Here is an 18113-nt window from a genome sequence, read left to right as displayed (position 1 = left end):
CAGGCTAGTCTTGAACTTGTGATCTCATGTGATCTGCCCACCTAGGCCTCCCAAAGAGCTAGAATTACAGGCATGAACCACCGCTCCCGGCTGGATATACAGATTTTTAATTTTGCAATAATTGCATTATACTTACCTAGTTGAGCATCCCCAAACTGAAATTCCAAAATCTGAAATATCCCAATGAGCATTTTGAGTATCACCTTTGAGCGTCATGTTGGCACTCAAAAGTTTCAGATTTGGGAGCATTCTGGGTTTCAGGTTTTTGGATTAGGGATGATCAACCTGCACAGCAAGCATCCTTGGAGGGGAAGAGTCTCTTTCTCTAGCTGAGGACAGACATGCTCACTGCCCTATGTAGAAGATTTGGGTTCCTTCAGCTTGGGGTTCCTCTCCCGTCACACAACCTCCTGCATGTGAGGTCTCTGACTCTAATGTCACCCTATGGAAATTTGGACCGGGGGAACCAATGCAAAATGCGAATACTCTGGCTATTGCTATTGCCTCTGTCTCTGCCCCGGAGGGCTTCTGTCTTCTGCCAGCATCCCTGAAACGGAGTCAGGCTAACACGTCACAACTGTTAACTTGTTAACAAGTTGCAGGCTGCAATTAGGGTAAAATGTCAGACCCTTCCTAATTCTTGATATTTTCATGAGTATGTTTCTTTAAGTCATTTTTAAACTACAAAATGTGGGTTTTCTCAGCTACACAGTTCCAACCACTGGCCTATCAGCCAAGTACTCTTGAGCATCTATTTATTCCCCACCATGATTTTTCTCCACTTCTGATACCATCTCCCGTTCTCAACAATCCTACGGGTTTCCCAAAACATACAGACAGACAGACATTGCCTGCAAAGACTTGATATCCTCAGGGTGAAAAATAAGCAGGCACTTCCCAAACAGCAGAGCCAAAGCACATGCTGCCAAAGAGCCCACTGGAAAGGGGAGATGCACAGGAAAACACTTTTGCACCCCAGCTCAGGAGAATTTAACAATGCACTTCCACCCCTCCCCACACATGAGAGTGGAAATGCTGGCATTAGGTAATTCCAGAAAAGGGGCTGGGCACAGTGACCCATGCCTGTAATCTCAACACTTTGGGAAGCGAGGCAGGTGGATTGCTTTCAGTCAGGAGTTCAAGACCAGCCTCACCAACATGTTGAAACCCCATCTCTACTAAAAATACAAAAAAATTAGCCAGGTGTGGTGGGGCACACCTGTAATCCCAGCTGCTCAGGAGGCTGAGGCAGAAGAATCCACCCTGGAGGTGGAGGCTGCAGTGAGCCAAGATCACCCCATTGCACTCCAGTCTGGGCAACATGACAGAGCAACACTCAGTCTCAAGAAAAAAAAAAAAAAAGATAATCCCAGAAAAGGAAAGTCAATCTGCTCCACAGACTTTCCAGACAGTGGTGAGGTATGGGTGGATGGCATTTCCAGGGTTTACTAGCAGGCAACTTAAAGCAGAACCACCAGGGTTTTGCTCTGTGTATCGTCTTCCATCTGGAAATAACGCCTCCAAGATTTGCAGAATAATGCTCTTGGAGATCAAGGAAATGACCTTGGGAGGTAGCATGAGGAAGGTTGACTAGGAAAAAAAATGACTGACAGGGACAGTAAGCCTGGGCACATACTCAGAAGCCCCTGAATCTCTGTCAGTCTACAGCTGGGATCGATTCTCACTGGCTGGGATGAAAACTGTGGTCCTGGCTGAAGGCTCAGGTACAGACAGAGTGGCCATTCTGATGCTGTGAAAGGAAGCAACGTGAAAGAGAACGACATAGAGGAACTTACCCAATAGTAGGGCTGATGTTGTGGTCAAAGTGATCCTGGACAAATCGACACACAATGCTTGATTTCCCAACCCCAGTGTCCTAGAAAAGAAGGAGGACACAACCATGAAGACGAAGGGAGGCAACTCTGACCTCACAGATAACCAGAGGACAGGACTGGCTATTTCTGGTTGATGAGACTGGGAGAGGGAGTGGGGGGATATTGTCATCTATTTCTTACCAGTATTTTCTATAATCACACTGTACTGCTTTCACAGAAAGAAAAGAAGTATGGTAAAAATAAGTTTCAGAAACATGTCTGACATGTATGCAATATTTAACCAAAAATGAGCATGTTCACCTTGGATGTATTTTCAGAAATTTTGAAATCTTGGGAGGGGTCTAGAGAAGAAGTATGCGAACACACCACATTGTTTAGGCAGAAAGAATTCACTCTGTTCAAAACCTTGCATTCAAAAGACACGTAATCTGTTTCTCTAGGTATCATCCTATACGACCTATTAATTCTAATTTCTACGTTTCTAGCATTTTCTCTTTAGAATCTGATGGTTGGGTAATAACTGCCAAAGTCTGCTTAGTTATATGATGGTCTTGTCTCAGTTCTTTCTCTCTTAAATAATTCTTTAAAGCTGATTAGGGCAAGGGTCCAATTACACAGTGGGAACTGAACACACACATTTATATCCACCTCCTTCCAAAGCCCTTGTAAAGTGGTTTACGAAATGAAAGACACAAATTCACAAGGTCAAAGAGATAGGAAAAGAGACAACACCAGACAAGTGATATCAACAAAATCCAGGAGGACAAGCGATCCCTGAGAATCAGGAAGCTGAAACCAAACTGCTGGCAGGGAGAGAAGCCAGTAAAGCAGCAAGCCAATTCATGCCATAGAATCTCAGAAAACATCAAGCATTGGAGGGCACGGCTGAAAACAGATCAGTTGAAAGGCCGCACAACAACACACCCTTGGAGCCCCAGGCCACACGACCAGGGTCAGAGCTTTACTCCCCAGGAAGCCTGCATGAGACCGAGCTGGGCTTGGGGACATCAGGCACAGGTAAGGGAGGGGCCAGGTGCTGTTCACCCTACGCTGGATAAGCCCACACAGAAGCAGTGAGGGCTTCCCTTTAGGTTAGAGAAAAAAAGCTCTAGAGTTCCTGATATTTGGGATCCCCTAATCAAAGGCCATGTGTGCAGCAGTTGACAAACCCCAATACAAACACAGCTTTCAACTTATATTTTTAACTTTTTCAATATAAACGCTCACTAAGAAATACCAGACATTTATATGCTCCCCTCCACACACACACACAAAAGAACAGGATGCTATTTTAAAAGATCATTCAGAGAATAAAACTAATCTCTTAGAAATTTAAAATATGGCTAGGTGTAGTGGCTGACACCTGCGGTCCCAGCATTTTGGAAGGCCAAAACAGGATGAACACTTGAGGCCAGGAGTTCAAGACCAGCCTGGGCAACACAGCAAGACCCCTGACTACAAAAAAATGTAAAAATTAGCCAGGTGGGGCCGGGCGCGGTGGCTCAAGCCTGTAATCCCAGCACTTTGGGAGGCCGAGACGGGCGGATCACAAGGTCAGGAGATCGAGACCATCCTGGCTAACACGGTGAAACCCCGTCTCTACTAAAAAATACAAAAACCTAGCCGGGCGAGGTGGCGGGCGTCTGTAGTCCCAGCTACTCGGGAGGCTGAGGCAGGAGAATGGCGTGAACCCGGGAGGCGGAGCTTGCAGTGAGCTGAGATCCGGCCACTGTACTCCAGTCTGGGCGACAAAGCGAGACTCTGTCTCAACAACAACAACAAAAAAAAAAATTAGCCAGGTGTGGTGACATGGGCATGTAGTCCCAGCTATGTGGGAGGCTGAGACAGGAAGATTGCTTGACCCCAGGAGTTCAAGGGTGCAGTGAGCAATGATTGTACCGTTGCACTCAGCCTGGGTGACAGAGTGAGACTCTATCTCAAAAAAAAAAAAAAAAATTAAAAATATGATGGTAGAAATTAAAATTTCAAAGAGGAGTTAGAAAATAAAGTCAGGAAGTGCCCAAGAAGTAGAAGAAAGTAGGAAAAAGCATCTGCCCTCAGTTGCTAATGGCTTCTGTTCTGAGAGAGGCAGGAAGGGCAGAGGACACAGGACCCGAGGCTTTATCAACACAGATCGCCATCGCCAACATGTTCCTACTGAAAGGACCACGGAGGCGTTCTGAAAACTATAAACAAAGGGGAAACAAGTCATTTATCGAGGGAAGGAAAAAATCGTTGATTCGGTTCTCTTACATTAAAAGAATAAATTTGAAAGCCAAAAGATCAAGGACAAAATGTTGAAATTCAGAGAAACGTGGTTTTATTCAGACACTGAAATATGAAATGGGATTTGAAATACCAGCTGGCAATCTGAATTATTTTTACTCCTTCTCAGTCCTGTGTTTGGGGGACAATTCCAGCAAACCTGGGGCAACAGGGGACTTGGCTTTTAACACTCATCTGAAAATCCCTCTCCAGAAGGTCTCGCCTCCCAAGGAGAGCAGCCTGCACTGACTCTGAGCCCTAACAAACACAGCACCAAAGCTGCTGTTTACCTGCATCGTGCAGATCGATGTACAGAGTTCAAAGAGGTGACCGCAGAATTAAAACATCAGCTCATGAGATGCCAATCGATGCCGCTGCTATTTCTGAGCTGCACCCCAAGTATGGATTCTGGCTCATGTTCCCTCGCAGTCCCCCAAACTGCAACTCTTTTCATCTCAGTTGTTCTTAAGACCCCCTGTGGAGGAGCAAATCCTTGCCAGGCTTTATAGCCCACATAATCCCCAAGAAACTGGACACTGAGGAACGGTGACAGCCTGCCCTGCCCTGCCCTTGAAGATTAGGAGAACGCCCCTTGAGGCAGGCAGTACACTTTCATGAGGCCAACTGATTCCTACAAACTGCCAAGAAGGCAGGGTGGGCACCTCTCCCCAACACCGACCACTCTCATTTCTACCTTTCTCCATCGCAGTTTAGGAATTCTCTTTCTCAGGGCTCCTCCATTCATTCGTTCATTCTTCACTCACCCAACAAGCATTCCCCAAACCCTCCCTTTCCCATGCCAACAGCAGGCTAGACCCCACTGGTGGGGAGATACCGTTCCACCCTCCCTGGCCTCCAGGGGTTCTTAAGCAGGGCCAGGCACACGGCAGAAGGACCAGGCACACGGCAGGAGGACCAGCACGCAGCGGTGGGACGGGGCTGCCTCACCTGTGGCCCCCCTGAGCTCAGGAGACACCTCTCGATTTACTCCTTTTTTCCTTCCTTGAAATCCAGGCTCACCCTATCACCCAGCGAGAAACCTGGCTGGGTTTTTGTCTGCCCTGGGGCCTTCCTCCGTAGGCTGCAGGCGCTTGCTCAGTTCCCTCACATGCCCTCGGGGCGCAGGGCTGCGGGTGCATCTTCTCAGTGGGGGCACTGCTCTGGAGAACACCCCTTTGGAATCTATCATTTAGTGTCCCAAGGGATGTGCTCAAAACAATGGACACAAGTCTCAAAGCAGCCAACAAACAAATCCTGCAAGGCCAGCCCCAAAACGCCCTTGCAGGTGGAAAAGGAAAAAACCACTTCACAGTGCTCAGTGTTCGGCTCTACTCATCATCCTCTACACAGGGCTCAAGCGCCAGCGCTAACTTGTCTGAATAGTGACAGCAGCAAGTCTGCTCAAATTTAGATTTAAGCACTGATTTTTCAGTCAAACAACCCAGTCACCGTTTCTTTATTTTAAAACATTTTAACTTTCACCTCTTTTATAATGCACTCTCAAATGTACACTCTTACACACCTGATAGGAAAGAAATAACAGGACAAAAGGATAGACAAAGTTTTAGTTTGTCTCAGAAAAGGAAACATTTCTACAAAGAACACCACCATCGAATCCTCTCTGACCCATGGCTTGGGACCGCTCAAGTGGATGCAGCTCCCGACCTCCAGGGCGACTGCTGTTCCTCGGCCGGCCACCAGGGGCACACCCTACCCGCCGTTTGCTGAGGACAAGCCAGGAGCCAGGCTAAGGAGTCACACCCCGCGCTGGGACTGCCCTTCCCCGCAGGAAGCTCGCGGGGGCTGTGACACACACACAAAGAACGCGCCAGGGGAATCGTGGCTGATGCACGTGAAGACACAGAGGTAGGACTCAGAAGAGAGAATGAAGCCTACTGGGTGAAGAAGGAGCCTTGGAAGAGAGACCCAGGACCAGAGTGGCCTGTCTTTAGGGCCACACTGATGGAAACCCGTCTATGTATACATTTTTCCATTTCATAAGATTCTGAGAATACCACATGCCATCTTGTCCAGTCCCCTCGTTTTGGTCAAAAGGAAACTGTGTGACTTCCTCAAGGTCACATAGCTGGTTGGTAGAGTCAGAACCAAACTTTTGAGTCCTAGTCAAAACCTCTTAAGGCTCTTACTAGGTTAAATCAACTTCTCTGCTAAGTGAACGTTTTTCCTTTATTTTTTTAAGAGGCAGGGTCTTGCTCTGTCACTCAGGCTGGAATGCAGTGGTGCAATCATAGCTCACTGCAGCCTCGAACTCCTGGGCTCAAGTGAGTCTCTTGCTTCAGCCTCTCCAGTAGCCGAGACTACAGGTGTGCACTACCACACTCAGCTAATTTTAAATGTTAGGAGTTTTTTGCAGAGACAAGATCTTGCTATGTGGGCCAGGCTAACACAAACTCCTGGGCTCAAGCGATCCTCCCACCTCAGTCTCCCAAAATGCTGGGATTACAGGCGTGAGTCACCATATCAGCCTAAATTTCTTTTAAAAAAAAAAAAAAAGTCAAATTTCTAGAACTCACAAGTACTTTATTAGTGCTTTCTGGTTTCACGTTGCATAGCTCAAGTTAGTCATAGCCTGACAGGCTCTGAATATAGCCGCTGCAGCCTTAACAGTAATGAAAGAGGCTCAAATTATTGACTGGTGGGGAGACATTAGAATAAACCCAATTCTGACTCCAGAACCTGAAATAAAGTATAGTAAAACCCTACTTGTGGGCCTGATAGTGTTTCATTGTATACTCATTTATATAGTTGATATCAGAGAGGTGCTCATGCCCAGTAATTGGTTCCATCTATTTCCTGGGAAATGGATCCCTCATATGAGATTCCTCTCTGAGAACAACTTATTCTGAAATGACAAGCTCTGCTGTTTGAATTGTCACACTTATTAATTACATGTAAATCTATAATTATGAAATCAGGAACCACAGCCTCTTGGCTGCTGCCACACAAAATGCTAGGCACCAGCAATCCATGCAAACCAAGCACTAATACTTGATTCATTCCTGGACTCCTTCAAACTTCCTTCAAGCTTCCTACCCCTCCAGATTAACAATTATACTTCCCAGTACAAAAAGGAGCTGGTACCATTCCTTTTGAAACTATTCCAAACAACAGAAAAAGAGGGACTCCTCCCTATCTCATTTTATGAGGCCAGCATCATCCTGATACCAAAACCTGGCAGAGACACAACAAAAAAAGAAAATTTCAGGCCCATATCCCTGATGAACATCGATGCAAAAATCCTCAATAAAATACTGGCAAACTGAATCCAGCAGCATAGCAAAAAGCTTATCCACCATGATCAAGTCGGTTTTATCCTCGGGATGCAAGGCTGGTTCAACATACGCAAATCAGTAAACATAATCCATCACATAAACAGAACCAAAGATAAAAACCACATGATATTATTATCTCAATAGATGCAGAAAAGGACTTTGATAAAATTCAACACGCCTTCATGCTGAAAACTCTCAATAAACTAGGTATTGATGGAATGTATCTCAAAATAATAAGAGCTATTTATGACAAACTCTCAGCCAGTATCACACTGAATGAGCAAAAGCTGGAAGCATTCCCTTTGAAAACTGGCACAAGACAGGGATGCCCTCTCTCACCACTCCTATTCAACATAGTATTGGAAGTTCTAGCCAGGGCAACCAGGCAAGAGAAAGAAATAAAGGGTATTCAGATAGGAAGACAGGAAGTCAAATTGTCTCTGTTTGCAGATGACATGATTGTATATTTAGAAAACCCCATTTTCTCAGTCCAAAATCTACTTAAGTTGATAAGCAACTTCAGCAAAGTCTCAGGATACAAAATCAGTGTGGAAAACTCACAAGCATTTTTATACACCAATAATAAACAGAGAACCAAATCATGAGTGAACTCCCATTCACAATTGCTACAAAGAGAATAAAATACCTAGAAATACAACTTACAAGGGATATGAAGGACCTCTTCAAAGAGAACTACAAACCACTGCTCAACGAAATAAGAGAGGACACATACAAATGGAAAAACATTTCATGCTTATGGACAGGAAGAATCAATATCGTGAAAATGGCCATACTGCCCAAAGTAATTTACAGATTCAATGCTATCCCCATCAAGCTACCAATGACTTTCTTCACAGAATTAGAAAAAACTACTTTAAATTTCATGTGGAACAAAAAAAGAGCCCATATAGCCAAGACAATCCTAAGCAAAAGGAACAAAGCTGGAGGCATCACACTACCTGACTTCAAACTATACTACAAGGCTACAGGAACCAAAACAGCATGGTACTGGTACCAAAACAGATATGTAGACCAATGGAACAGAACGGAGGCCTCAAATATAATGCCACACATCTAAAAACATCTGATCTTTGAAAAACCTGACAAAAACAAGCAATAGGAAAAGGATTTCCTATTTAATAAATGGTGTTGGGAAAACTGGCTAGCCATATGTAGAAAACTGAAACTGGACCCCTTCCTTACACCTTATACAAAAGTTAACTCAAGACAGATTAAAGACTTAAACGTAAGACCTAAAACCATAAAAACCCTAGAATAAAACCTAGGCAATACCATTCAGGACATAGGCATGGGCAAAGACTTCATGACTAAAACACCAAAAGCAATGGCAACAAAAGCCAAAATTGACAAATGGAATCTAATTAAACTAAAGAACTTCTGCACAGCAAAAGAAACTATCAGCAGAGTGAACAGGCAACTTACAGAATGGGAGAAAAATTTTGCAATCTATCCATCTGACAAAGGGCTAATATCCAGAATCTACAAAGAACTTAAACAAATTTACGAGAAAAAAAAATAACCCCATCAAAAAGTGGGCAAAGGATATGAACAGACACTTCTCAAAAAAAGACATTTATGTGGCCAACAAAAATATGAAAAAAAGCTCATTATCACTGGTCATTAGAGAAATGCAAATCAAAACCACAATGAAATACCATCTCACACCAGTTAGAATGGCGATCATTAAAAAGCCAGGAAACAACAGATGCTGAAGAGGATGTGGAGAAATAGGAATGCTTTGACACTGTTGGTGGGAGTATAAATTAGTTCAAACATTGTGGAAGACAGTGTAGCAATTCCTCAAGGATCTAGAGCCAGAAATACCATTTGATCCAGCAATCCCATGACTGGGTATATACACAAGGGATTATAAATCATTCTACTATAAAGACACATGCACACATATGTTTATTGCAGCACTGTTCACAATAGCAAAGACTTGGAACCAACCCAAATGCCCATCAATGATAGACTTGATAAAGAAAATGTGGCACATATACACCATGGAATACTATGAAGCCATAAAAGAGGATGAGTTCATGTCCTTTGCAGGGACACGGATGAAGCTGGAAACCATCATTCTCAGCAAACTAACACAGGAACAGAAAACCAAACACTGCATGTTCTCACTCATAAGTGGGAGTTGAACAATGAGATCACATGGACACAGGAAGGGGAGCATCACACACTGGGGCCTGTTGCGGGGTGGGGAGCTAGGGGAGGGATAGCATTAGGAGAAATACCTAATGTAGATGACGGATTGATGGGTGCAGCAAACCACCATGGTACGTGTATACCTATGTAACCAACCTGCATGTTCTGCACATGTACCCCAGAACTTAAAGTATAATAATAATAATAATAATAATAATAATAATAATTTTAAAAAAGAATGATACCTCCCAGGCAAATAGATCGAGACTACTTAATCCTGCTCTCATGGCAGACATCAGTAATCAAATCAAGACACATTATCTTGTTAAACCTGAAAAGGGCCTTAAAATCTTTTCAACCCCACCCTCAGGGAATAATTGTGATTCCATCAAAGTGGGCACTGAGAAGGAAAGGCTGTCCCCTCTGGTCTCTCTTCACAACATCCACCATACTCCTACGGACGCCTTCACTCCAAACTCACTAAGCACTGCTCCACAGACTTTCAGAAATCTTCAGGTGATGAGGTGTCTTAGGAAACTGGTAAGGAATATACATTGCTGATAACATTATAAATCAACATGATTCTTATGGACAGGAAATAACTAACAAGACCCGTAAACTCAGGGATTCCATTCCTCAGAATGCAGTTAAATAAGAAAAAAAAAAAAAAACTAAGCACAAAAATTACGGCATACATGGTAGTCTTTCAAACCTTGAGTTCATTCTTCTCAGAATGTTCAGAAAGACAGAGAATATGATTTGCCTACAATGTACACTACAGAACTGACTCTGTGCGTCACATCCCGTTGGGGGTCACCTGATAATTCCAGCATCTCTTTCTAGTCTTGGAATCAGAGTTAACCTATATGACAAGGATTTTTGTGTTTATTTTTTTATTCAGTCATCCATTTAGTTAAATGTTTAGACTTTAAGGCTTACATACTTCTTTTTGTTTGTTTTGGTTTGGGGTTTTGTTTGTTTTGATACAAGAGCTCACTCTGTCACCCAGGCTGGAGTACAGTGGCACAATATCGGCTCACTGCAACCTGCTCCTTCCAGGCTCAAGCAATCCTCCTGTCTCAGCCTCCCAAGTAGCTAAGACTGCAGGTGCACACCACCATGCTAGGCTAATTTTTTATTTTTATTTTGGCAGAGATGAGGTGTCATTATATTGCCCAGGCTGGTCTCAAACTCCTGGCCTCAAGCGATCCCCACCTCAGCCTCCCAAAGTGCTGAGATTACCGGCATGAGCCAAGCGCCCAGCCGCATGAGCCGAGCGCCCAGCCGCATGAGCAGAGCGCCCAGCCACATGCTTCTGAAACGTCTTCAGCGTCTTCAGCATTGACAAGGAGTTCAGTTAGGGAATTCAGGAGGCCTGTACAGAGCAGCAGACCTTGTGGGCAGAAAGAAATAACATAAAGAGAGAAACAGGCAGAACTGTGCATGATTAACAGTTTGGACTGTTCTGACTCCAAAGGTGACCAAAAGAAGTAGAGGTCCCATTAGGCACCTTGGACACCAGCACACACACCCCACCCACCCTGCCTCAGCCTGCCCCGCCTGCCAGGCAGGTGGCCTTGTGTGGAGATGCCTGCAAGGGAAGGCAGTGCATAGTAATGAGGGCAGTGCCACGCTTGCCTGGCTCGCCCACTCCGGGGGCAGATGGAGCTGGCAGATGCAGAGATGAGGTCATGTAGGAAGGCACCTTCACATCTTGGAGCAGGACGGTGCCTCGGCCCTGTCTGGAAAGAGTGAGAGCCCAGCCCCCGGGCCCTGGCCTTAGCAGTTCAGGCCAGGGTTACTGGATGGCTACTCCTCCCCTTTCTACAGCCCAAAAACCAGGGTCAACTCAAGAGCAGAAGACAAACGGCTCAGGATGCTTAATCCAGAAAGCGCTGCACCTGCCCTTTTCGATTTCAAAGAAACCCCACAGAAATATGGCACAAATTCCATATTAACCCACAAAGCACTTTTTTGAAGCTTTGCCTAAGGGGAAGAGAATATACTCCTCCAACCTACTCTCCCCCACCCCCTACACCCGGCCCCCTGCACTAGGTTTGTTACAAAGCAATCAACAGAAAATCCCAATCCTACATATCCAACAAGAGCCTCGGGTCCCCAAAGTGAAGTATCCTATCAGTCCGCCGGACCAAAGACTGGAGGTTTTTTTTTTTGTTTTTTGTTTTTTGTTTTTGAGACGGAGTCTCGCTCTGTCGCCCAGGCTGGAGTGCAGTGGCGGATCTCAGCTCACTGCAAGCTCCGCCTCCCGGGTTCACGCCATTCTCCTGCCTCAGCCTCCCGAGTAGCTGGGACTGCAGGCGCCCGCCACCTCACCCGGCTAGTTTTTTGTATTTTTTAGTAGAGACGAGGTTTCACGGGGTTAGCCAGGATGGTCTCGATCTCCTGAGCTCGTGATCCGCCCGTCTCGGCCTCCCAAAGTGCTGGGATTACAGGCTTGAGCCACCGCGCACTGACCATCACTCCTAAAACTACCAGCGAACTCCCTGGAGAGCTCCAATTCATTCCTCACTTGATTCTCTGTCTAGGCCTCCCTTTGCATCAAAGAGAACGGACGTACTTTGCACGTGGATCCCATTCCAGGGGCTTATCAGATTACGGACTTACTGGGCCTGTCTGCTCTGGGCTGTAAAATACTATGCTGGTGGTATAAAATAATTCCTCTCACGTCAAGCACTTTTCACCAGAGGGAAAAAGGTATGATTTTTACAAGTCACAGTAACCACTACCAAAAAAGAAGTGCCATAAAAGCAGAAAACGTTATCAAACTCAAGTCCATCCTGTGCTGTTTTTATTACCACAACATTCTGTAAGATTCCTTTTGGAGGTGTTGAGAGCAGATTTCACTCAAGCAGAGTAAATCTCAGTCCTCACACGCTGTTGTAGGAAAAACTGAGCTAGCAATGCAAGAAAATGCAGCTCCAGGCCTGTTACGCCAGACTTCGTTTCGTCTGTCTACCTCATGAGGGAACATATTCCTTACGGAAGTAAATTTAAACTAATACATGGCATAAGTGAGCTCAAGTATTTAGATTAATGCCCCGTGGACATTAGTGAGCATAGCTTGGAAATGTCCACAGTTCCCTCCATGAAAGAATCAGAAGCCCATATACAGAGAAGAAGGTGCCACATTTGAGATACAGAAATATGGCCCGTGCACCCATGTTCACACACTTATCTCACTTGGTCCTCACAGCAGCCCTTTGTCAGGGGAGGACAGTTGACTTCATCCTCAATTCCCGCATAAGGAAAACACGGATTCTCCTAGTGGGCCTGTAACTAATAAGGGTAGAGTCAAGACTCAGACAAGCCTCAGACTTCCCATTTCCCATATCCACTGCCCTGTTCGCCAGCCGAACCATCTCTCCAGGAGGCACGCACAAATGCATGCACGAATTCATCCGCTGATTCACCGCCCGTGCAGTCAGCAGCACGCAAGGACGGGATAAAAAGATTATGTCCTGATTCCTGCAGTGAGGACACTTACAAATGAGACTTAAACTTTACAAAGGAATCAAAGGCAGAAGGTTAGGGTGACAGTGACCGAACTAATTGTACAGGCAATCCCCACTCCATCAACTGGATTGCTGATGGCTGAGTTCCAAGCGAGCATTTGTTGGCTACGCATGTGAAACTAAGATATGCGTTTTTCCATTGAACTGATGCTGTAAATAAAGAACGATTATATCCCAAGCTTGCTGAGCTACAGCACTCTACAGTGGACACCCACATTCATTGACTACATTGTTTCCATAGGAAAACTTACTCTAATTTCATATCAGATTTCAACCAGTGTGAACCCAACTCCAGGCCTTCAGTAGAAGCAGAAGCACCAGGACTGTAAGATCTGTGGTGAACAAAAGGCCTAGTGGATTTGGACTCTCACAAACTGCCATCAGTGTAAATCTTCCACAGGAGCAAAGATGAGCAAAATAATAATATCGATAATGAGAAAAGCTGACATTTACTAACCATATAAAAAGTTCTGGGCGCCAAGCTAAGCAATTCCTATGGAAAAGTACCAGCTATTATCTCTTTAGACATTGTTTCTGCTCCATTCAGTCTCTTCTATCCTACTGGAACTCCAGTTATGCCTACATTAAACTTTTTCACCATATATATATACACACACACATATATATATATATATATCTTATTGTTTTCTTTATTTTCTATCTCTCTGAGTTTCTCTGAGTTTGGAGATTTTCTTCCAGTTTTTTCTACAGATGTATCAAATATGATAACCGTATTTATTGATTTCCTAATATCAATCATTATAGTTTTCAGTTATAAATGTTTCATTTTATTCATTTTCTAGTTTTCAATTCCTTGATGAATTTTTAAATCTTGATTTTTATTTCCTTGAACATATTAAACATTCATCTTTTAAAGTCCATGTCTGATCATCTCATTCTTCAGATTCTCTGTGGGTCTGCTTCTATTGTCTGTTGAAAGGTTTTCGTTTGAGTTGCCTTGTCTCCTCATCTCTCTGGTCATGTTTGATTAGGCCTTAGCATAAGTTTAAAGGAAGAAATTAAAGCAACTTGTCCAAGGACACATGTTAAGGCCAGGACACTTTTCAGATCTTTTCAGACTCTGAGATGAAGGTTTAAAAAGAACAGAGGGTCTTGGTGCTGGGGCATCATCCACCCTAAAGAAACTGTTCCTAATAAGAAAATATTTGTAATATTTAAAAACACTTTCTCTTTCTGCTACTGTTAAATTTATTTTTCTCTCATTCGTGCAGAGCTGGCCTATCTGGTGGATTCCCAAGTTCAGCAATCTTTCAGCCACTGAGTGTTCTAGCCTCAATGGTGGTGGCTCCTCTACCCTGCTGGTGGAAAGGAAACCCCGGCTGCTGAGTTCTAGGAAAGCCAGGGCCACTAACATTATCAGGAGTGAAAAACCAAAGTGCCAGAGGCTCCATGTCTCTCCTAGCCCAGCTCTTAAGGAAGACCACACCACCGCTCTCTCCTCCTCCCCTGCTCTTCCGATCAGTTAAAGAAGGAACACGACTCTTAAATGGGGAAGAAGAGCAAGTTCCACAACTCCTTCAGTTCCGTTTTTCTTATAATAGCCCCACTGCTTCTTGGCATTTCCAGAGAGCAGTTTGTCCCAGTGTACAAACTCCATGCAGCTAAGCAGAAATAGAGAATGTGGCCTTAACTGTTAAAAAAATAATTAACGTGGTTTCTTTTTTTTTTTTTTAGATTATAAAAACTTCCTCTTTAATCAAGGCTTTTAACATGAACAAATTTCTTGAATAAAATGGAAAGTTTCCAGTACACTGAAACATAAATCCACAAGTCACCACACATACAACACCCGGCAGGAAAAAAACAAAAACAGCAAGTTTACATGATCTCTGGTAACAGCCATGGTCTCAAACTCAGATGCTTCCTCCATCTGCCAAGTGTGTTCTGGATACAGAGCACATCGTGGCTTCTGGGGTCACACTCAGCTGAGACTGTGGGTCCACAGAGCACTCATCTGGCTAGGCTATGGTGGTGGTGGCTCTACTCAAGAAGCAAAGCAGTTACCAGCACATTCAAACAGTGTATTGAACATCTTTTAAATATCAAAGTGAGAAACAAGAAGGCAACATAATAATATTATCAGAAAGATGTTAGGAAGTAAGGACAGCTGTGTAAAGCTTGAGGCTGAAAAGTAGCTTGCCAGCTTCATTTCTTTGGCTTCTTGGGTAGCGGGCGCCGGAACAGCAAGATGTGAGGTTCTGGTTCCTGGATCATATAATGGACCCATCCCTGACTCTGCTGAATGCCAAGATTCCTCCATTCAGATTCAGACATCAAACGAGTTTTAGGGACCAGCTTGGCTATGTCCTTGGGCAGCACGACATGTCGATACTCAAACTCCTCGTCATCGTATTTGTCCGAATAGTCAATCTGTTTGTGCGACATGATCGCTCGGTCTGCTAGCCTTCAGCCCCGCGCCGCCAACCTCCAAGCAACTCCCAGCAGCACCTAACGTGGTTTCTTACTTAAATCATACTTCCTATCCAAGGAACCACCTGTTTGTTTGCCGCCTTTCTTCACAAGCAACACATGTGCGAGCTCCTCACTGGGCAAGATGGGTCACTGATGAGTGGCTCAGGCACCCACCTCCCGCAGGGAGCCTCCGCAGACCATGTGGAATAACCTCGCTTACCAAGCGAGGCACCAAGCTCCAAACTTTGGATTTGTCATTGTTACATTCTGCAATTTTTTACAAGACAATCTTTACGGTTCCTGAGTTGCATATCTAGCAGAAAAGGATGAAGAATCATGACAACTGCAGTAGGCAGCTTCTAAAGTGGCTCCCAATAATCCCCGCCTCCCAGTATTCACTCCCATATGGCCCGGACCCAATGACTCGCTCCTAAGAAATGGAATGCAGCAAAAGTGGCAGATGTCACCTCCGAGGGGGAGGTTATACAAGGTACTGGGGGCCGGGCACAGTGGCTCACACATGTAATCCTAGCACTTCGGGAGGCCGAGGCGGGTGGATCACCTGAGCTCAGGAGTTTGAGACCACCCTGGCCAACATGGTGAAACCCCATCTCTACTAAAAATATTAAAAATTTGCCAGGCATGGTGACGTGCACCTATAAACCCAGCTACTTGGGAGGCTGAGGCACAAGAATCATTTGAACCCGAGTGGCAGAGGTTGCAATGAGCCAAAATCATGCCACTGCACTCCAGCCTGGGTGACAGAGCGAGACTCTGTCATAAATAAATAAATAAACAAACAAACAAACAAACAAATAAATAAATGAAAGATGCTGGTGGCCCTCTTTTTCATACTCCCTCTCTTCCTCTTGCCTGTTTGCTCTTGCAAGCTGCCATGCATGAAGAGATGCAAGGCAAGGAGCTGAGAGAGGCCTCAGGGCACATACGCAACAGGCCACCAGGAACTGCATCCTGGTGACAACCACCAAGGAGCCTGAAAGCAGACCCTGCCCCAGTTCCGTCATGAGATGACTGCAGCCCCAGCTGACACCTGTTGTAGACTTGTAAGAGATCCCCAAGCCCAAGCACCTACTAAGCCATGCCCAATTCCTGATCCACAAAAACTGTGACATAATCAGTGCATGTTGTTTTAAGCTGTTAGGTTTGGGGACAACAGCAATGGGCAATTAATTAATACAGATATAATGGAAGGTATTTAGTAAGCACTGACTCTGTCCAGGCTTGTTACATATTTAATCTTTCAACAACCCTAATGAAGTTGGGTTATCCCCATTTTGCAAATCAGGACATTAAGGTTTAGGGCAGATCAACAGTGTGAGGGGTTGATAAGAGCAAAGTTTTATAGGATTACAAGGTTCTGCTCTGCGAGCAGTAATTCTGAATATTCCTACAGAAGTCTACTCTCTGGGCTATAAGAAAGCAAAGATATTACATTGCTTTAACTGACAAAACCTATTTAGAGTGATTTAAGCACTAGCAATAAACCTACCATCAGCAAATGAAGTTAGCATGGCTGGAGACCTACCCTGTAATATAGTCATTCAGTCTACGAGTCAATCTCTAGGGAAGATATCACAGCACCCAAGATCAGAAAGAAGAGAATTGGAGATTTCAGAACTTGCTTTTAAGATCTCATTATAGACACTTCAGAGTTGCTTTGAGCAGCCATTAAAACAGCTCCCTGTGAAGTGTTATGTCGTTTTATTAAGTGCCTTTTTATCTCAGTAGAAAAACTCTCCTTCATTTGATATCATTTCCACACATTGTGACTCAATAGGGAGCCTAACACCAGGATGGGGCTGTTTCAGTTCCTCCCGTCTCACCTCCCCACTCCACGCGTCCTTAGTGGGGGCCTTGGGAACCGTGACAAGACATTTTAGGGGAAACAGGATTGTTCTTCCACCCTGCAGATTGCCCACAGCCAGGACCCTTAGTCCTGGGACCCGACAGACAGAGGGAGAAGGGAGGCACGAACACCTGCCGGAGCTCAATGCCTCATCTCTCGGCTTTAAATAACCCCACTGACCCTTCTCATAAGATCGTTCGATTTGAAATGCAGGGAAGACTAAATGAAAAAAGGATTTTTAGAAAAAGAATGAAAAAAAATTGTTCTAAAGAACAGCTGATGGCCCAGCATGGTGGCTTCAGGTCTGCAATCCCAGCACTTTGGGAGGCTTACATGGGAGGACTGCTTGAGCTCAGAAGTTCGAGACCAGCCTGCGCTACATGGCAAGACCTTGTCGCTACAGAAAATAAAAAAGTAGCTGGACATGGTGGTGCAAGCCTGTAGTCCCAGCTATTTGGGAGGCTGGGGTAGGAGGATCGCTTGAGGGTGGGAGGTTGAGGTAGCAGTGAGCTGTGATTGTGCCATTACACCCCAGCTTGGGTGACTGAGTGAGACCTTATCGAAAGAAAGGACAGGACAGGACAGGAAAGAGAGAGAGGGAGAGAGGGAGAGAGGGAGAGAGGGAGAAAGAAAGAAAGAAAGAAAGAAAGAAAGAAAGAAAGAAAGAAAGAAAGAAAGAAAGAAAGAAAGAAAGAAAAGAAAGAAAGAGAAA

The 18113-nt window shown here is 44.7% G+C and overlaps 2 protein-coding genes across 2 annotated transcripts in view; both read right to left on the bottom strand.

Moving 5' to 3' along the window:
• The window catches only part of RAB31 (RAB31, member RAS oncogene family), a 431066-nt gene that overhangs the window by 84703 nt on the left and 328250 nt on the right, over positions 1-18113 (bottom strand). The window contains exon 3 of the mRNA XM_050767411.1: positions 1797-1876. Coding sequence (XP_050623368.1) covers positions 1797-1876 — 80 coding nt within the window. The remainder of the gene's footprint in view (positions 1-1796; positions 1877-18113) is intronic.
• On the bottom strand, positions 14596-17944 carry LOC126941134 (cyclin-dependent kinases regulatory subunit 1-like). Its single transcript, XM_050767412.1, has one exon. The coding sequence runs from the start codon at positions 15505-15507 to the stop codon at positions 15268-15270; it is 240 nt and encodes a 79-aa protein (XP_050623369.1). The 5' UTR covers positions 15508-17944; the 3' UTR covers positions 14596-15267.

Source organism: Macaca thibetana, chromosome 18 (assembly GCF_024542745.1).
Source record: "Macaca thibetana thibetana isolate TM-01 chromosome 18, ASM2454274v1, whole genome shotgun sequence".
Classification (NCBI taxonomy): domain Eukaryota; kingdom Metazoa; phylum Chordata; class Mammalia; order Primates; family Cercopithecidae; genus Macaca; species Macaca thibetana.
The sequence above is the reverse complement of the archived record's forward strand: the minus strand, read 5'-3'. Positions and strand labels throughout refer to the sequence as shown.

Coding starts and splice junctions, on each gene's coding strand:
- LOC126941134 (XM_050767412.1), bottom strand. CDS start 15,507: ATGTCGCACAAACAGATTGACTATTCGGACAAATACGATGACGAGGAG.